Source organism: Empidonax traillii, unplaced genomic scaffold, assembly GCF_003031625.1.
Source record: "Empidonax traillii isolate 1590-97213 ecotype Southwest subspecies unplaced genomic scaffold, ASM303162v1 scaffold482:size1200881, whole genome shotgun sequence".
Classification (NCBI taxonomy): Eukaryota; Metazoa; Chordata; class Aves; order Passeriformes; family Tyrannidae; genus Empidonax; species Empidonax traillii.
This window is the reverse complement of record NW_020955675.1, coordinates 860754-876658: the sequence shown is the minus strand read 5'-3', so window position 1 is coordinate 876658 and position 15905 is coordinate 860754. Positions and strand designations below refer to the sequence as shown.

The following is a 15905-nucleotide window of genomic DNA, read 5'->3' as shown; positions in this document are numbered from 1 at the left end:
GAGGGAGTTCCACAGCCTCTGGAGAGGGGGAACCTGCAAGGATCCAGGCTGGGGCTGGGTGGATTCACCGTCTCCAAGGAAACGCTGTCACCTCGCAACGCAGTCACGTTAGGAGCTATTGTTACCAATCTCTTAAGTACATCAAACAAATTCCTGGGCTGGTGGAGCTGGTATCAATGAACTGTCTTTCCAGAAGGTGCCTAAAGATAGGCTGGTGATACCTGTAGAGAGATACGTGATCGTCCGGACGAATCTCTGATGTGCTCACTGCGGAGGCTTCACTTTCCTGAATCGCTTTCACAGTTTTGCCCACTCGAAGTTAATATTTTCTTTGCCTCAAAGACTTCCTGCTTCATTAATGGCTTGTTAAATGCCTTATTAATTTATCAAAGAAACTTTGGATGAAAAGAAACTACTTAAAGAGCCTCATGTTTTATGTAACGTCCATGAAAGTTCTTCATGGGCTGCTCTTCACTCTGTTGAGGGTTCTTGCCTTGTTTGAACGTGCTCAGCCATTTTAGAAACAACCTCCCAGGCTTCTTTCTTCGAGTTTGCAGCTGAGAATGAAAACAAGAGACTCTTCTCTTGGTGGGAACCAACAGGTCAGTTTTGTGTCTGTTTTTATGTTATATTTTTCTTAAAACATTAAAGCTGTAAGTTTTGAGAGCCAGTCCAGTGAAGCTATTGCCTTGAAAACGTGTTTGATACGATGTTTGTTTGGCTCACCCGGACAAAGTGCAGGTGTTGGCAGGGTGCCACTGATGGAACTGCAGCCCAGGGTTATTCTGGGCACTGGTTAGCTCCTGCTGAAGTTTACAGATGGTTTTTAAACTCCAGCAGTTGTTATGGGAGCCAGGTTTTGGTGTAAGGTTATAATGGAGCACTCAATCACACCCTATTGATCGGCATCTCCCACACCACAGGCACAGCTCCTGCCTCATTCGAGCTCCTGGACTCAGCACTGAAAGAAGAGGGATAAATAAGTTAAAATCAATGTGGAAAAAAGTACACAATCCGCTCTGCCTGGGGATATTCATCTGGAAATACCATATAATCAACCCCTCGATGGTTCTGACTTCCTACCTTTCAGTTTCTTCACAGAAGAATTATTCCTTATTCTCCCTTTCCCTCATATTTCCCTTTTCTCTTCTTCTTGGTTGTTACAAAGGCTGATCAATAAAAGGTTTTTCTGGGCAGAAAGGCATGTGCTTTCCCCAACAGTGACTGGAGGCTCCAAAACGTTCCCTTAGAAATTTCTGCAGGCAAACTTCGCCGTACCAGGAAAGTAGAGGAGAAATAATGGTTATGAGAAAATTTCAGCTCCTGTGCAAAGGTATTTTGTGGTTCCAAATGTTGAATTGACAGATGGTTATGTGAAATTTAACAAAGTAGTCATTCCACACAGGTTGCATTAAAATTTTATGTGGTAAGAGCCGAGTTTATTACAGGGTGGGCAGAGAATGGAGTATTAGGGATTCATCAGGTCACTTGAACGTATCCTTTCTCTGCCTGCTAAGAATAAAAAAAAATTAATATCTAAATCAAACAGGACTGTAATTTGGGGCCTTTCTACTTACCATTTGTCCTGTCTGCACAAAATGAAAGGAATTGGTCCCCATCACAGCCTAATGGGCTTCAGATCTTCTGTGGCAAATGCAATCCTCATAAAGCCCATGAAAAATCATCTCTGTGCTATTGCAGGGAAATGACATATTTTACATGGTGGAGGCCTTTCCATTACAAACACTATTTTTCAGATCTTTACAACCTGCCCATAAAAATGACAAGAAATTCAGCAGCCTGCCCCAGCTCTGCAAGGAAGAGGGTTTTTTCCCACTTTATCCAATTTTGACCAGTAATTTTGTCTCTGAAACGGCTGAGCAGGGCGAATGCAGGGTGGGCATCAGTCTCAGCCGTGTGTGTGTCACATCTGCATTCGATCAGATGCTTCCCTGGCTGTCCTACAGGTGCATGAAATATGTCTGCACTGGCCAGAACAGGGCTCATCCTGAGGGCTGACTAATGCCAGAAACAATCCCAATTATCCTGACTGCTGTAGGCCACAAGAGGCCCTGTTGGTCTGGGCACCACAGAAAGCCAGGAAAGCAGAGTTTGCTCCAGAGGGTTTGGGCTTTAATTGAACAGAGCAGACAGACAAAAGAGCAGGAAGAAAGGAAATAATGTTATCCCTCCTCCTTTTCTGCAGAAATAACTGAAATGCTCAGACCATGAAATCCTGGCACCCTGGTAATAGGCAGCAGAAATCGTGTTCCTGTCAGCAGGGTCAGCAATCACAAAGCATTCACAGGGCCTGACATCGCTGAGACCAGACTAGAGGAACAGCCTGGCTTTGAAGTCTGCATTCAAACAGCTGAGTTTCTCTGAGCTGACATTTCGTTAATCATCATTAAAGAACACTTAAAAATCATTTCTGTGTGATAACATTTTTCTCATTCGGGGATGCAGCAGCTTGCAAAAATTAGTTTGTTGGTGCAACTTCATGTTCTTTACATAAAACACTTAATTTGCCTAGGTGATATCAAACCATTAACCAAAATCAGATCTAAAAACATTTCAGCAGCAGCAGCAGTTAACTTCTCTGTTGATCTTACCTGGTTTGACCATATCCAGCAGTCCATGGTATTGGAGTTGGATGAATCAGTTAGAGGGAGAATTTCTTTGACTGTTTCTTTAGTACAATCTGCATGGACAGTCCCAGGAAGCACTGGAAAAGGAACACAGCGTTAAATGCACAGATGCTCATCTGTGCCTGGGCAGAGAAGCGGCCACAACTCACACAAACCAACTGGACATTTTGCTGAGTTACCCAGGCAACACATTTCTTTTTGTCCTGCCCATTCAGGATTCCACTCAACCCTTCAGCTCCCACTGGAAGGACTTGGAGAGCATTCCCAGGGAAAAGCCAAGTACAACAGGATAAAGCCTTGGAGAGAAGGAGAGCAGAGTTAGTGAAACTTTTCATCAGGGTCACCAGACAAAAAGGAATCAACAACAAGCCACATAAATTATTGAAGTGAAAACTATATATGTCTGGTTTTCTGAGGTGTGACAAACCCAGGGATTCCAAGAGGGTTGGAGGGGCTGTAACCAAGCAACAAGTATTGAAATTTAGTTCTCTCTTCTGGAAAAACAAGGGGCTTGCAAGTCATAGTGACAACGTCTGGCAGCGAAAATCGAGCTTTTCCCTGATTTTATAGTCTTTGGCTCAAGCCATAAGAGGAGATGTTTATGGAATGGGGAAGGGAATTTTTATTTGGTTTAGGAGAGACTTATTTCAGTATCAAATCTGGATTTTCTAACCAAATGTAGGTCAACAATTTCTAGGAGAGTTGGACTTTATCTCACACTACGGAAAGATCACATATAAGTAACGTTTGGAGATATTTTTTGTTTTAAGGTTTCTTTTCCAAAAAACATTGGGCATAACTTCCCTTCTCTTGCATTTGGCAACCTGAAAGAGAAAGCCTAATCATACCCCAAGTATTCTATACCTCACTGAGATATATTTTCCCTTTTACCTTCAAACACAGCTTTTTATACTGAATGAATTTATTGCATCCTGAAGCACAGGTGCCCATAGGAAGGTCATGCTTAACCCTGTACCCTCACAAGTAATGCCACTGAATTCAGCTGGAGCAGAATCCAGCTCATATGTGCACGTGGAAAAATCCCAAAGGTACCTGCCAGGTGTCTGCCAGACTTCTCCCAGGAGACTGAGCTGAGTGTTCCTTCACACAAGTGATGGTTTAGAGCTCAGTGATGGTGATAGGCAAAGCCCCATCCATTTTAAAGAGTCTGCTGTCAGTCCCCACTTGGCCAGGTGCCATTTCTGTCTAACCCTCAAAATTTAAAACCCCTCACCCAAAGCTGCCAAAACAAACAGGAGCAGGCAGTTGATGGAGAACTCTGCTGTGGGGTCAGTCTCATTTCCTCCCTCCACGTCCTTATTATGGATCTCATCTTTCATCTTTTCACGACTTAATTGTTAGCAATTCCCAATGGAATACAACATTCATTAAGTACTTCCTAATTTATCAAACACGGGTTTCAGCAGGTAATTTTAATCATAGGAAAATCATTCTGAATTCATTTTGATGCACAATTTCCTGTTGAAGCCTTGTGAGCCTCCTTTTCCCCTGTGCTGCTGGAAGCAGCATCTCTGGTTATTCTCCTCCCTAACTTCCATCATTGCAGATGCCACAATATTTCCATAATTTTTTGCATTTATTTATGAAGCTGCTGCCAACTGCTGCAGAGTTATGTTTCCTCTTTTTGTGGAGAATTGATGACCTGAATTACATTGAAAAAATTGTTTCACTTCATCCATCAAAACCTTCCCTTCCCGAAACTCAGACCTTGCAAATATGGGAATAATTGGGAGTCACCAGAGCACTTCTTTATTAAAGTGGCTTTACCAAGTTGCCATATGCCAGATATTTGAGAAAAATTAGCATAATCTCTTTAAGTATGGAACAGGAAAACTACTCCATTGCTGGACCAAGGTGGGAAAAATGACCCAGCTCTAAATAAGCTACGAAAGGAGGGAAAGAACATGGAAAAGAAGTGCAGTTGAATGATAAACATAATTCAATTGTTTAAAATTCAGAGATGCCGGTCCCCATTCCAATCAAAGAAGGAACTGAGAGCCCTGAATGTGTATTTACAGGCAGAACTTGTTCCTGACATCTCTGATTTTTTTTTTTATCCCTATTCTTTCCCCGACTCTTATTGCCAAAAAAAATTAGGTTCAAATGAATGCCTTGTTATTCACTGTCTGCAAGGATAATAAAGATGTTCTCTGGCTGAGAGCAGAAAGCAGGGCCTCCTGTGATCACGGGGGAAAGGAGAGAGAAGCATTATGAGAAGAATCAGCTGTTTTTATTAAAGGTGCTGTGTTCATGCAGCTTTTGTCAGGAAATCCAAATAATTTGCTCCCGCTTGCTTTCATTTGGACAAAACGGCAGCCTCGTGTTACATAAAAGGAGGAGAAAGAGCCTTGTTTCCCTCCAGTGCTTCTTTTATAGCAAGGAGACAGACACACTGTGGCTGTCCACAATTCCTGCATGGAAAGTTGGGAACAGGCACAGCCTGCCAAGAGGAATTAAACGTAATGAGAATGTTTCTGCTCCAAGTCAGAGACTGCATTTGCTGTATCACAGCCTGGGTGTTCTGAGGGCTACAAGATATTCTCTTTCCAGCAGTGCTGGGAGCACTGAAGGGTTCTTGGGACTGATTTTCCATTGCTTTGTCCCTCAGCTGAGGATCTGGATCTCACCAAACGGGGATTTCTGAGCAACAGGCATTTTGTATTCACAAGGCACAGCTATAAATACCTATTTTGTCAGGTCTCCTGACCTCAGTAGAGGAGGGATTCTGGACTCACAAGAAGACCTCAAGTATCTCCACGTGGATGATTTACCTTCCCCTTTCTCCCCACAACACTGTCTTTGCACCCAAGTTCTGGCACTGCAGGACCCCAAAGGTGCTGGTGGGATGTCCCAGAGCCCGTGTTTGTAACTGCTGGTGTGGGCAGTGCTCCATCCACAGGAATTAGTCCTTCCTGCCACGGGATCACTGTCAATCAGGGCCCAGGGAAGGTGATCCACTGGCTGCAAATGGAATGACTTTATCCAGTGCCTCGCTCTGCTTTAGCTGTTTTCATGCAAAATCCCCTCTGCAGACAAAGCTGGATTTTTTCAGAGGGTCTTTCCTCACCTCACACTTTTGCTTTAACAGAGGTGAGCTGATAGAAGCAGCAGCTTTTCTTTCAGGAAAAAAAAAAAAAAAATTAAAACCTATACTATTCAGATCCATCCTGATCTTTGGACTTCAAGGAGGCCCTAAGTCCAGTGCTGGCCTGAAGGGGTTATGAAGATGCTGTTAAACTGCTTTATGTCACAGACCTGAATAAAAACATCAACCATACCATCTTTCAGGTGCTCCCCTTTGCTGCCAGCTCCATGCTGTGTTCCAGCAGCTGGGAAATGAGAATTTTCTTTCCTCCTTGCCTTGGACTGGGAAAAGAAGAGAGCCCTGCTTTCAGCAGGAATCGTGCTGATGTTGCCTCTTCGGGCAAACAAAACTTACTGAAAAGCAACAAGGTGTGACTCTCATGATTGAGGCAGAATATTTCTGCTGATGCCTGTTCTTTAATGTCTTCTTTCCAACCTCATCTTTTTTTTGCAGTTGAGCTGTGAGACACGAGCAGCTGAGCTTCAGCGGTGCTCCTCCTCATTTTGCACACTGCCTTGGCTGTTTTGGAGAGCTGCTGAATACAAAATGAAGCTGCAAGACTGTGTTTGCTCCACAGGCAGCAAGGCATGAAGCCCTCCTCTCTCCAGCTGTGGAGTACAGCCAGAACCTTGCTCACAGTGTCGCTGGAGATGTGACTCAGTGTGTGTGACATTTACTATTCCATTGTGTGACAGCAGATGATTAATGCTCGCAGCAAAACACGAGCCGGTTTAAATAAACAAAATTAAATGTATTTCTATGATTATAGAAATCATGTGTTGTATCTCGGAGGGAACATCAGCTGCTGCTCCCAAATGCTTCGGATCTGTTGGCTTGTTTTGAAATGCTTTGATTGTTCAGTGGATTTTCCTGCCGCGTAAATCCATCGGCACTCTGGCCCAACGAGGCCAGTCAGGGATTTGGCCTGGAGTGTGGGACACAGCAGGCTGCTGCACATCAGCCTCAATCTTGTTTCATGGTCAGCAATTTACAGCATCAGATTGTTCCAGCCCAGCCTTAGGGAGGCATCACGAGATATAAAAGGGCAGGACCTCAGCCCGGTGCCAAACCAGTGGGATCCTCCCAAGCCTGTCCCAAGGGCACCAGACCAACTGGACCTGCTGGTCACCCACCAGGAGGGGTGTCCTTTCTGTTCCAGCAGTGCTGCTTCCTGAGGAATGAGTCGCTTGGGATGCAGCCCAGTGTGTGGAGCAGAGCCCAGCTCCGAGTCTGGTGCGTGTTCTGATACTGGGAACAGGAATAAATACTGATTTTATACCTCTCTACCAACTGGGTTGGGCAAAAAACGAGTCTTAACTGCTGTGTCTGAGCAGGGTTAGAGAGTGTTAGAGCAGCTGGAGGCACCAGCAGCATTATTGCCAGGACACACAAAAGCACAACACCATCACAGAGACCCCTCAGTTTATCAGATTGTCGTCAGGTGTGTGTGCTCAGTGTGAACACACCTGCAAAATTAATAATCCCCAAGCTCTGTTCAAAAGAAAAGGCCTTGTACAGAAACTCTCAAAAAAAAAATAAACAGGGCTTTGCAGCACTGAAGGAGATGGAAATGTAAAACACCCTTTCCACTTGAAACCCCTTCTCTGTGGAGTCATCAGGATGCATTTCCTGGGGAAAGAGCAAAGACTTTGATCTGCCTTTTCCTTGAACGCTGTTCAGATTATCATGCCTGCCATGAAGGGTGCAAAATGGGCTGCCAGCTGGTTAATGGCCCTTCTGAAAAACAGCCTGCTCTGTTGCTTTTTGGAAGCCACTTGTCATGGAACTATCATAACATAATCTCTGTGCTCTCGTCGTCCATGGGAGGGAGCGTATTTTGAGCAGGTGTTATCGAGGCTAAGAGAGCCTGAATTAACTCATCTTGAAGATACTTCTTAGTGCACTGCCAATAAATCTGCTGGAGAGTTGTTCCATCTACAAAACGCATGCCAAGTGATAGAGAAAGCAGCAGATCAGGGATGAGTTCTGCCAGCTCGTCCTGTGGGGGTCGTGGCTCCTCTTCAGGGTGAGCTTTGCCACTGCCCCTCGTGTTAAACTCTGCTGTCCCTTGATTTCCCCAGGGCTCCCTGCCTTCATCTGTCTCCTCCTAATAGCTTTGTGAATCCCCTGGGCAATGGCTGGAGGCACAGGAATTTGCTGCCATCACTTTCAAGAAGCTGGAATTCATCACTTAACTCCAGGGACTGAGGGAGAGGAGCTTAGCCAAGCTGCTGACTGAGAAAGGGAGGGGGCAAACCACCTTTTTAGTCCCTCACAGGCATCCTGCACCCAGGAGAAGTCCTGCAGCCTCTAAACCAAGAGGCACAGAGGGGCTTCATTATTTTGTACTGCATTATCTGACGGTTTCCTGCAGCAATAGGTTAGGTTTTGCTTACTTATAAAACAGTAACAGGATTTGTGACTCTTGCAGTATATCCACATTTAATGAGTGCATGTGCACACNTTTTTTTTTTTTTTTTTTTTTTTTGGTAGAAACACTGGGATTAGAAACCCATTTCGTATTTTCAGGTAAGTGGCGTCAAGTAATTTTTGCAAAGGGAGCAAAAATTGAGTTCTTACAAATCCCACAAATTCCCACCCAGTTCTTTGAACTCAGGCTTCAGGGCACAGCCTGAGAGAAACCTCTCGTGGTCCAAAACTGACTGCAACGAATGGCAATCCTTTGATGATGGACTGCACAGGGATTTGGAACAGGCTCCAGGTGACTCTGACTAAATTTAGCTTCTTCTGGTGACACTTTTTGCTCTGGGTGTTTTGGACACTGCAGAATTGCTGGCTTGATTTAAACATTTAAGGTTATGGAATTCGACACCCCCCAATTTCTGCTCTGCCTATCCTGATGTATCATCAAGTGAAGAGGAAGAGCTGCTACCATGCTCAGCTTTTGTAAGGGCTTGACCCAGAGCTGTTTTGCTCCTGATTCCAAGCTCCGTGTCCCACACATTATGAGTCAAAAGCTTGGTAATTAAGAGGTCACCCCCTCAGCACACTTTGTTCCATGTGTGTATGCACACTGAACTTGGAATGGCACTGGAAAATAAATGAATTCAAATCACTCAAGGTTACCCCGTTCAGCTTGAATCCCATGAAACTGCAGCAGGAAACTAGTTCTGAAATACTGGGATGATTGACAAATAACTTCTGATCAAAAAGCTGATGTGAGAGCCTCAAATAAACAGGCTTTTTGTGTCACACTGTTGGTGACCAGTGAGATTTGACATTGTCCAGACCATGATCCTTACAGGTTTCAGGGCAAGATGGATTTCTTGATGTCTTTTATTTCTTATCATTATTTTATTCACTTTGCTCAGGTAATGCCATCAACAGTTACCACCTGTAAGGATTCCAGCTTGGGTTTAAAACACAACTCTTAACAAACACCTGTAAACAGAGCAAAAATATTAAACTGGGTCTAAACTCTTTTGGATGTAGAATACTTGAAGGAATGGCTGAAGCTCATCTTTTTCCAAGGGCAATTCCAATCCCTTAACGAGAACACTAAAGATGTGATTTAGACACAACCCAGATTTCCTCGGGATGTTTTTCCTCCCTTCCTTAAAAGCACTTCTACACAAACATAGAACTGTTTTTCTGTAGGAATTTTCCAGCAGTTTCTCCAAAAGATCTCTTTTCCATAGGGAAGACGTGTGTTTATGAGAGAAAGACAGTAAACCAACTTGTGATCAGTAGAGCACAGGTCACATCCAAACCATCATTCCTGCTGAGATTCAGTGGGGCTGAAAAGATAAAAACTCAGGCAGTGGGTTCAATTCCTGAGCTGCAGCAACAATTTCAATTCCTTCCTGATCCTGGTAGACCTAAAATTTTACAAGCACTATCCATGTCTTGGATAATACATTTATCTTTCCCACCTTTCTCCATTACCTGACATCCTTCATTACCTCACATCTTTGACTGCTGCACTGTGCCACTGTCTATAAACTGCAATTTCAACTGCATTTTTTGTACATTACTTTTGTCTACCTTTTTATTCTGTTTGCCTACTGCTGCCTAAACAACCGGCCTATGACTGGTTTCTAACTAGTGCTGTAAAATGAACAATATTGCTGAGGATGTGCTTGTCAGGCAGTGGGATGGAAAAAGAATGTCATTTGAGGGTCCTGGAAGAGGGGGGTGGCAGATACACGGTGCTAATGAGTTACAAAGTACCAGCTGTGTGCACTGAGAATGGTTCCTCATGTGGAACTTTGTTTTCCAGCCCTCACCCAGTGCCAGCTGGAAGCCAAAGAACCTGTGAACCAGTGAACAGAGATCCCAGTGAGCAGCTGGAGTCTCCCTCCTGTCTGGACCCCTGTGACTGTGGCAGCTTGAGCCAAACTCCTTGGAGACCACAGTTTTACAAACTAAATTAATCTACAGTTTCTCATCGGTTGTGCTCAGAGTAGCTCACAAGGGAAGTCATCTCAGTTCTTGCTGGTATTGTCTGAGTTACCAAGGTGCTGTTTTCCTCCTCCCTGGCACTGGGTTTTGGGGGGTAACTCATCCATCTCTTTCTAATCCATGTATTTCCATTTTCCACTGCAGGGCCAAAAGCAAAGACTGCCCAATTTAAGGGACAGGGACAGCTCAAGAACGAGCTTGGAAACTGCACTTTTGGAGTAGGCCTTGTTGCCACTTTAGGAAAACCCTTGTAGAAACATTTACTGCCTCCTGCTCAGGAAGAGGGAACACCTGCCAGGGGACAAGAATTCCCCTGGGACCAATGAACCTTATCCAGCAATCCATTATCAAAGATTCAGAGCAAAGTCTGCAACACAAAATACTTCAGGGTTTGTTCCCCCCATCCCCAAATATGAGTCCCAAGAACTTGGGTCTAACTGTGATCCAACTCATTAACTGTACAACACCTTCACAAATTTAAGTCCCACTCGGGCTGTTCAGCTTCCCAATGCTCCCACAGGATTACTGTCAATAGGAAAGTCCTTCTTAGCTCCTTAGGATAGAGTGACATCTTGTGGTTTCTCCTTTTGTCCACCATTGACAAATAAAAATTAGCCAAGAAAGCTTTGTCTAAGTTTGGTTTTGTTTGTTTCTGGTTTAACTGCACCATCTCATTTGTTTGAGGAGTATCACATTCCTGATTCTCAGACACTGAAACAACAGTTTGCTTTGCCACCACCAAGGCTTGTGGAAAGAGAGTGAAAATCAGTGCCTGGAACACCAACAAAAACATTCTAATTCACACAACACAAATTCTTCTTTGAATGTGGAATCTACAAAAACTGGTGCTTAAAATCATTTACAAGTGGGATCTTGTAAGTTAAATACATTATTAGTTAGATATTTATCACTTAAATAAGTCAATCTCCAGCAGTAGCACCACTACTAAAAGGTTTCTTAGGGAAAATACTCTTTCCAACTGCAGCTCTGGAAGGCATTCCCACCTGGACTCCAGGTGTGCAAGGAATTATCCTTCTCACGCTTCAACTGCAGCTGCACCACAGAAGGATCTCAGTAATCAGTGCCACACCACGGGTCACTCACCCAGCACAATCAGAGAAGTTACAGTGATTTATTTGCTGATTTTGCCTCCAACACGAAATACAATTTTTCTTTTTCTTTTTTTTTTTTTTAAGACTACACAGCTGAACTCACATATGAGCTGCTGCTGACAAACTCCCCTTCCCCCCAAAAACAAAGATCCAAACAAAAAGACAAAATTATTTTGCTAGTTTTGTATTGAAAAAGCAAAAGCATCTTTGAAAGGAACGTTCCACAAAATCTGGAGCAAACCCCATAATGGAGTGGCATTCACGGACCTCAATAAACTGGTAGCAATACTTAGGATATTCTTCCTGCTGAAAAGCACTATTGTTTGAGAGCTGTTCTCATTGTGGTCTACAACTCACATATTTGCATAAGTTGGAAATAAATCAATTCAGCGTTGTTGAAAACCACATAATTCTCGATTTTCTAGAAACATAAAAGGGCTGTTTTGCATCTCTAAGGACCAGGAGAGCAGCGAGTGAAACCACCAGTGTTTTTCTGTTCCTGCTGGATTTCCTGTGTGCCCACTCAGGCAGTTCTCAGAATCAGATCTGGAATGTTTAATTGCACATCATTCCAGCTGTATCCCTGCTCAATCCAACTGCTGGGGAACACTGTGCACTTGCCTGGTATCCTCTACAAACACTCCTGCCTGGCAGCTGTCCTTCCAAAATTCCACAGCTTTAGTTCAAATCCATCTTCAGTCCTTCCCTTGGTAAGGAAGCATCTACTGCTGCCACGAACTGGTGCAAAGAGAACACAAAACTGGTCAGGAAGAACTTCTGAGGGACTCAAACTAAACATTGGCTTTCTTGTGTCTTTCCAAATCAGATGAACAACACGAAAATCAGCCCCCAAAAAAACGTCATGGCTTAAAAATCAGGCTCCCATAAGATTAAACCCACAAGGGATGTGGGTCACTTTTAAAGACATGAGGGGATGTTCACAGAACTGCTTAAATATGAAGAATCAGCCCTTGTATAACCCCCATCAAAGCTCATTTTACCTGCAGTGACACTAGTTCTGTGTCTTGGTAAATTTAGCCCCTGCCCATGGTGAGAACTCCCTCACTCAGGGAATGAATGGCAGAGAGGCCCGTGGTTGAAGTTCAGGCTGTAAGGTTTATTCCCACAGAATTCCAAAGACAAAGCTCCTCTCTATTGACTGAGAAGAAGCCCACTTCTTAGCCACAGGTTTGTGCTGATGATCTGTTTCAGAGGAGCTCCTCCCTCCTTTTCCCCTGTTCTCTCTTACCTTTCCAACAATTCCGGTTCTTTCTGTACTTTGCCCAACGAGGGAGGAAATAATGACATGGCTCTCTGGTGACAGTGGGTACTTCTCCTCCTCTTCCAAATGGAAACACCAGCTAATTCTCCTGCTAATATTTACTTGTGCTACGTGTCATTCTCCTCTCTGGCAGTTTATTCTCAAGAAAAAAGTAAATTGAAAAGGATTATGTTTTTCCTTTAGACATTTATTTATGAATAGAACATTTTTAGATACTTAAAAATTAAGTTTTTTTTTGTTTTGTTTTGTTGGGTGGTTTTGTTTTTGTTTTTTTCTTTTGAGATAGAACATTCTAGTTCCCTGAAGTGAGAGAGTGAAAAGCTCAGGTTGAAGTAGAACAACTACTCTGGGGGAGAGGAAAATATGTGCAACAAAAATGACTTTAGTACTCAGGTATTTTACTTCAGTCACACACAGAGCTGTTCTGCACTGACAGGGCTCAAATATTCATGCCATCAACTTTTATTGTCATCAACACTTAGGGAGGGTCAGTGGCAGTCACATGCAGGAGCATCCAGAAAAGCAACATTTGAGAATCACGGGGGAGAGTTCACACAGAGTCTATCACAAGTCAGAGAATAAAATCCACTCAGCTTCATTTGTTCCATTCCCCCCTGATCAGCCAGCAGAGCACACAGGCTCTTCACTGCTCTGACAGGAACAGGATGAGAGCACATTGTCCACGTGGAGCTCTCAGAAATCACCACCAAGGTTTGCCATTTGCATTATTCAGAGCTGCACATTCTGCTCCTGTCTCATTGATCAAGCCAATCTTTGGACCGTAAAAAAAAAAACAAAACAAAACAAAAAAAATTCACAAATAATAGGCTTGCAGTTTTCTGCTTTACAATCCACTAGAACAAGAAACAGTTGTTGACATGTACACAACTTTATTTTAAGGACACAGCAATCACAACAACAGAAACAGAACCATTACTTTAATACTGTAAGCTTCCCTCTGGGAACTGACTTGCACACAGTTAGATCCGAAAGCGTCTGAAACAATATCTTGGGGGGGGGAAAACACAGCAAACCTTAAATATATTAACTTCAAACTTTATGTGCTTATCTCCTCTTTTTTTTTGGTAGCTGGTGGCAGTTAAAGCTTTTCAAAGTCATGGCCACTTGTATTCATTGCTTCGGGGTGCATCACCCGTCCCATGAATAACACGGTACCTGTGGGGAGAGTGGGGAGGGAGGGGGGGATGGAGAGATGTCAGAACCAAAATTAAATTACATTGGAGGGGTATGACATAATGAATACCAACAATAAGCTCCAGAACATGTGATGGATGATTTTTAAAGGAAGATACAGCAGAGAAGTTGGTGGTCATGCAACAGCAGTGTTAGGAACTGCCCCAAAGCAAGCGGGTTCTGCTCTGTTCTGATGGGAAGTTTTCTTTTCAGAGAGATTTTGGGATGCTGAGTAGGTAAAAAAGGCAGATCTCCTCCTCCAGATAAAATTTTTGCCCAATGTGTCTACTACAGCAAGGATACTCAATTTAGTTTGGTTAAAAAAAAAAAACCCTTAAGAGTTGGTATCCTGCCTTGCTGGCCTCATTTTGGTTGGGATGAAGGTAATTTTCTCCTGAATAGCTGGTCCAGTGCTGTATTTTGAATTTTGTACAAGAATAAAGCGCCCAGCTGGACTGGAAGCATTGCTGCAATCTAAATAAACAAACAAATCTAAATAAACATTGCTACCTGTGGTGAGGATCACAAACACAGACCCACAGGACAGTCTGTGAGTGCACAGGAACGTTTTACATCCACTCACAGCCACACCATTAAAACAAATTACAAACAGGAAACCGAGGAATTACTTAATCACTGCCCATTTAGTCGGTGAGGGCTGTTCTTACCCCTCACCTGCCACAGAGCACTTGGAGAGCACAACAGAATTATTCATGGCTGTAGGATCTGCCCATTATGCAAATCATTTGGTACTGGGAAAGTGTTTCACTGGTCTTGCTACAGCCAAGCTCTGGGGGACCGCAGTGATTATGGATGTTCAGGGCAGTAACATCGTGTTCTCACAACAAAAATGGGGAATTTTTCTTCCCTGGGGTTTTTAATCACATCCTTGTGAATGGGTTTTTTCTGTCAGATTTCCATGTCTTATTTGGAGAAACACTCAGGGGGGGGGCACAGAAAAGGTGAGTCTGTCAATATTAGGTTTTTTAAAGGAAAATTATTAATTAAGGAAATGTCATAATAATTAATGAAAATTCGTAACACAAGCCCAGTTCATTGATCAAAACACCCAATTTTTCTTTTGAATACTTGATGACGTGCTGTGAAGAATTCAAAAGTCTGCAATATTCTCACCTGTTCTTCTGTTTCTGACCAAAAAGAAAAAGGGATGGTCAACTATAACCTGGGGATACAGCACCGCCATCCTGCTGATGGCAATCATTCCTAGAGGGAAAAGAAGACAAGGCAACTTGTTAAACAGACTCATGGGCAGCCACTGCAGCCCCACACCCAACACCAAGGAACAGCAGGACAGTGTGAACTGAAAATGGGAGAGCCCTGCAGAGCAGTTTTGGCTTTGAGAAGGACTAACAATGCAAAGTGGTGCAACTGCTGGTAAATTTTAAGATCCAGAGGCTTCAGAGGAGTTTTGAGCTCCCCCTCACTGGTGGAAAGGGGGGGAGTTGCAGCAGCCAGCACTGCTGACCTGTCTGACACAGCTCCAGCCTGAGGTTCACAGCAAAAGGTAACCCTTAATAACTGGGGAATGTGCCACAATTAAATGGGCTGATCCTGCAGCTTTTATATTGAGCTGATAAATAATGCAGAGGCTGAAAGCAAAATTAACTGAGAATCAGGCAGACTTTGACTCTTTGTTATTTTTATTTGGAGATGCGTAGGTTTCTCCAGGACATTATTATCAATTCCCAGTGTTTAATTTAATTTCACATTTTCCCTGCACTGTTCATTAAGACTCCAGCATTGCCAGTAATCTCTGTCCATATTAATGGTACAATTCAACCCAGCCCAGGGAAGCAATTCCTCCTTTCCTCAAAGACTGGCACAAGCAGAGGCAATTGGAAATCATCTGATTATCCACACTGGCAACTAATGGGACTTAATTTCAGGAAAACCGTGTGATAATCATGTCAACCAACCAACTACCCCCAGCATTAGCAGGGGCCAGCAATGGCTTTGCATTCAGCACTTCCCACCTTGCATCTCTGAGCATGAGCTTATTAAAATGCAACTGTAACAGCTCCCACCTCTGACCATCTCAATTAGCAGATAAAAATGTTGAAAGCTGAAGTTCCACAAAGAAAATATAAACTGCAGTCTGTGCTCTCCTGACAATCAGAAGG

The 15905-nt window shown here is 43.4% G+C and overlaps 1 protein-coding gene and 1 long non-coding RNA gene across 2 annotated transcripts in view; one reads left to right on the top strand and one right to left on the bottom strand.

Moving 5' to 3' along the window:
- The first annotated feature begins 77 nt into the window (after positions 1–77).
- Positions 78–10255, top strand: LOC114063695. The gene is made up of 3 exons (XR_003572596.1): positions 78–602; positions 8248–8283; positions 9995–10255. It is a non-coding gene; the product is annotated as an uncharacterized LOC114063695 (long non-coding RNA).
- Positions 10256–13443: 3188 nt separating this feature from the next.
- The window catches only part of SERPINI1 (serpin family I member 1), a 41928-nt gene continuing 39466 nt past the window's right edge, over positions 13444–15905 (bottom strand). Inside the window, exons 8-9 of the mRNA XM_027896145.1 lie at positions 14899–14988; positions 13444–13746 (exon numbers count right to left, since the gene is read on the bottom strand). Of these exons, the coding sequence (XP_027751946.1) occupies positions 13670–13746; positions 14899–14988 (167 nt within the window). The 3' untranslated portion in view covers positions 13444–13669. The remainder of the gene's footprint in view (positions 13747–14898; positions 14989–15905) is intronic.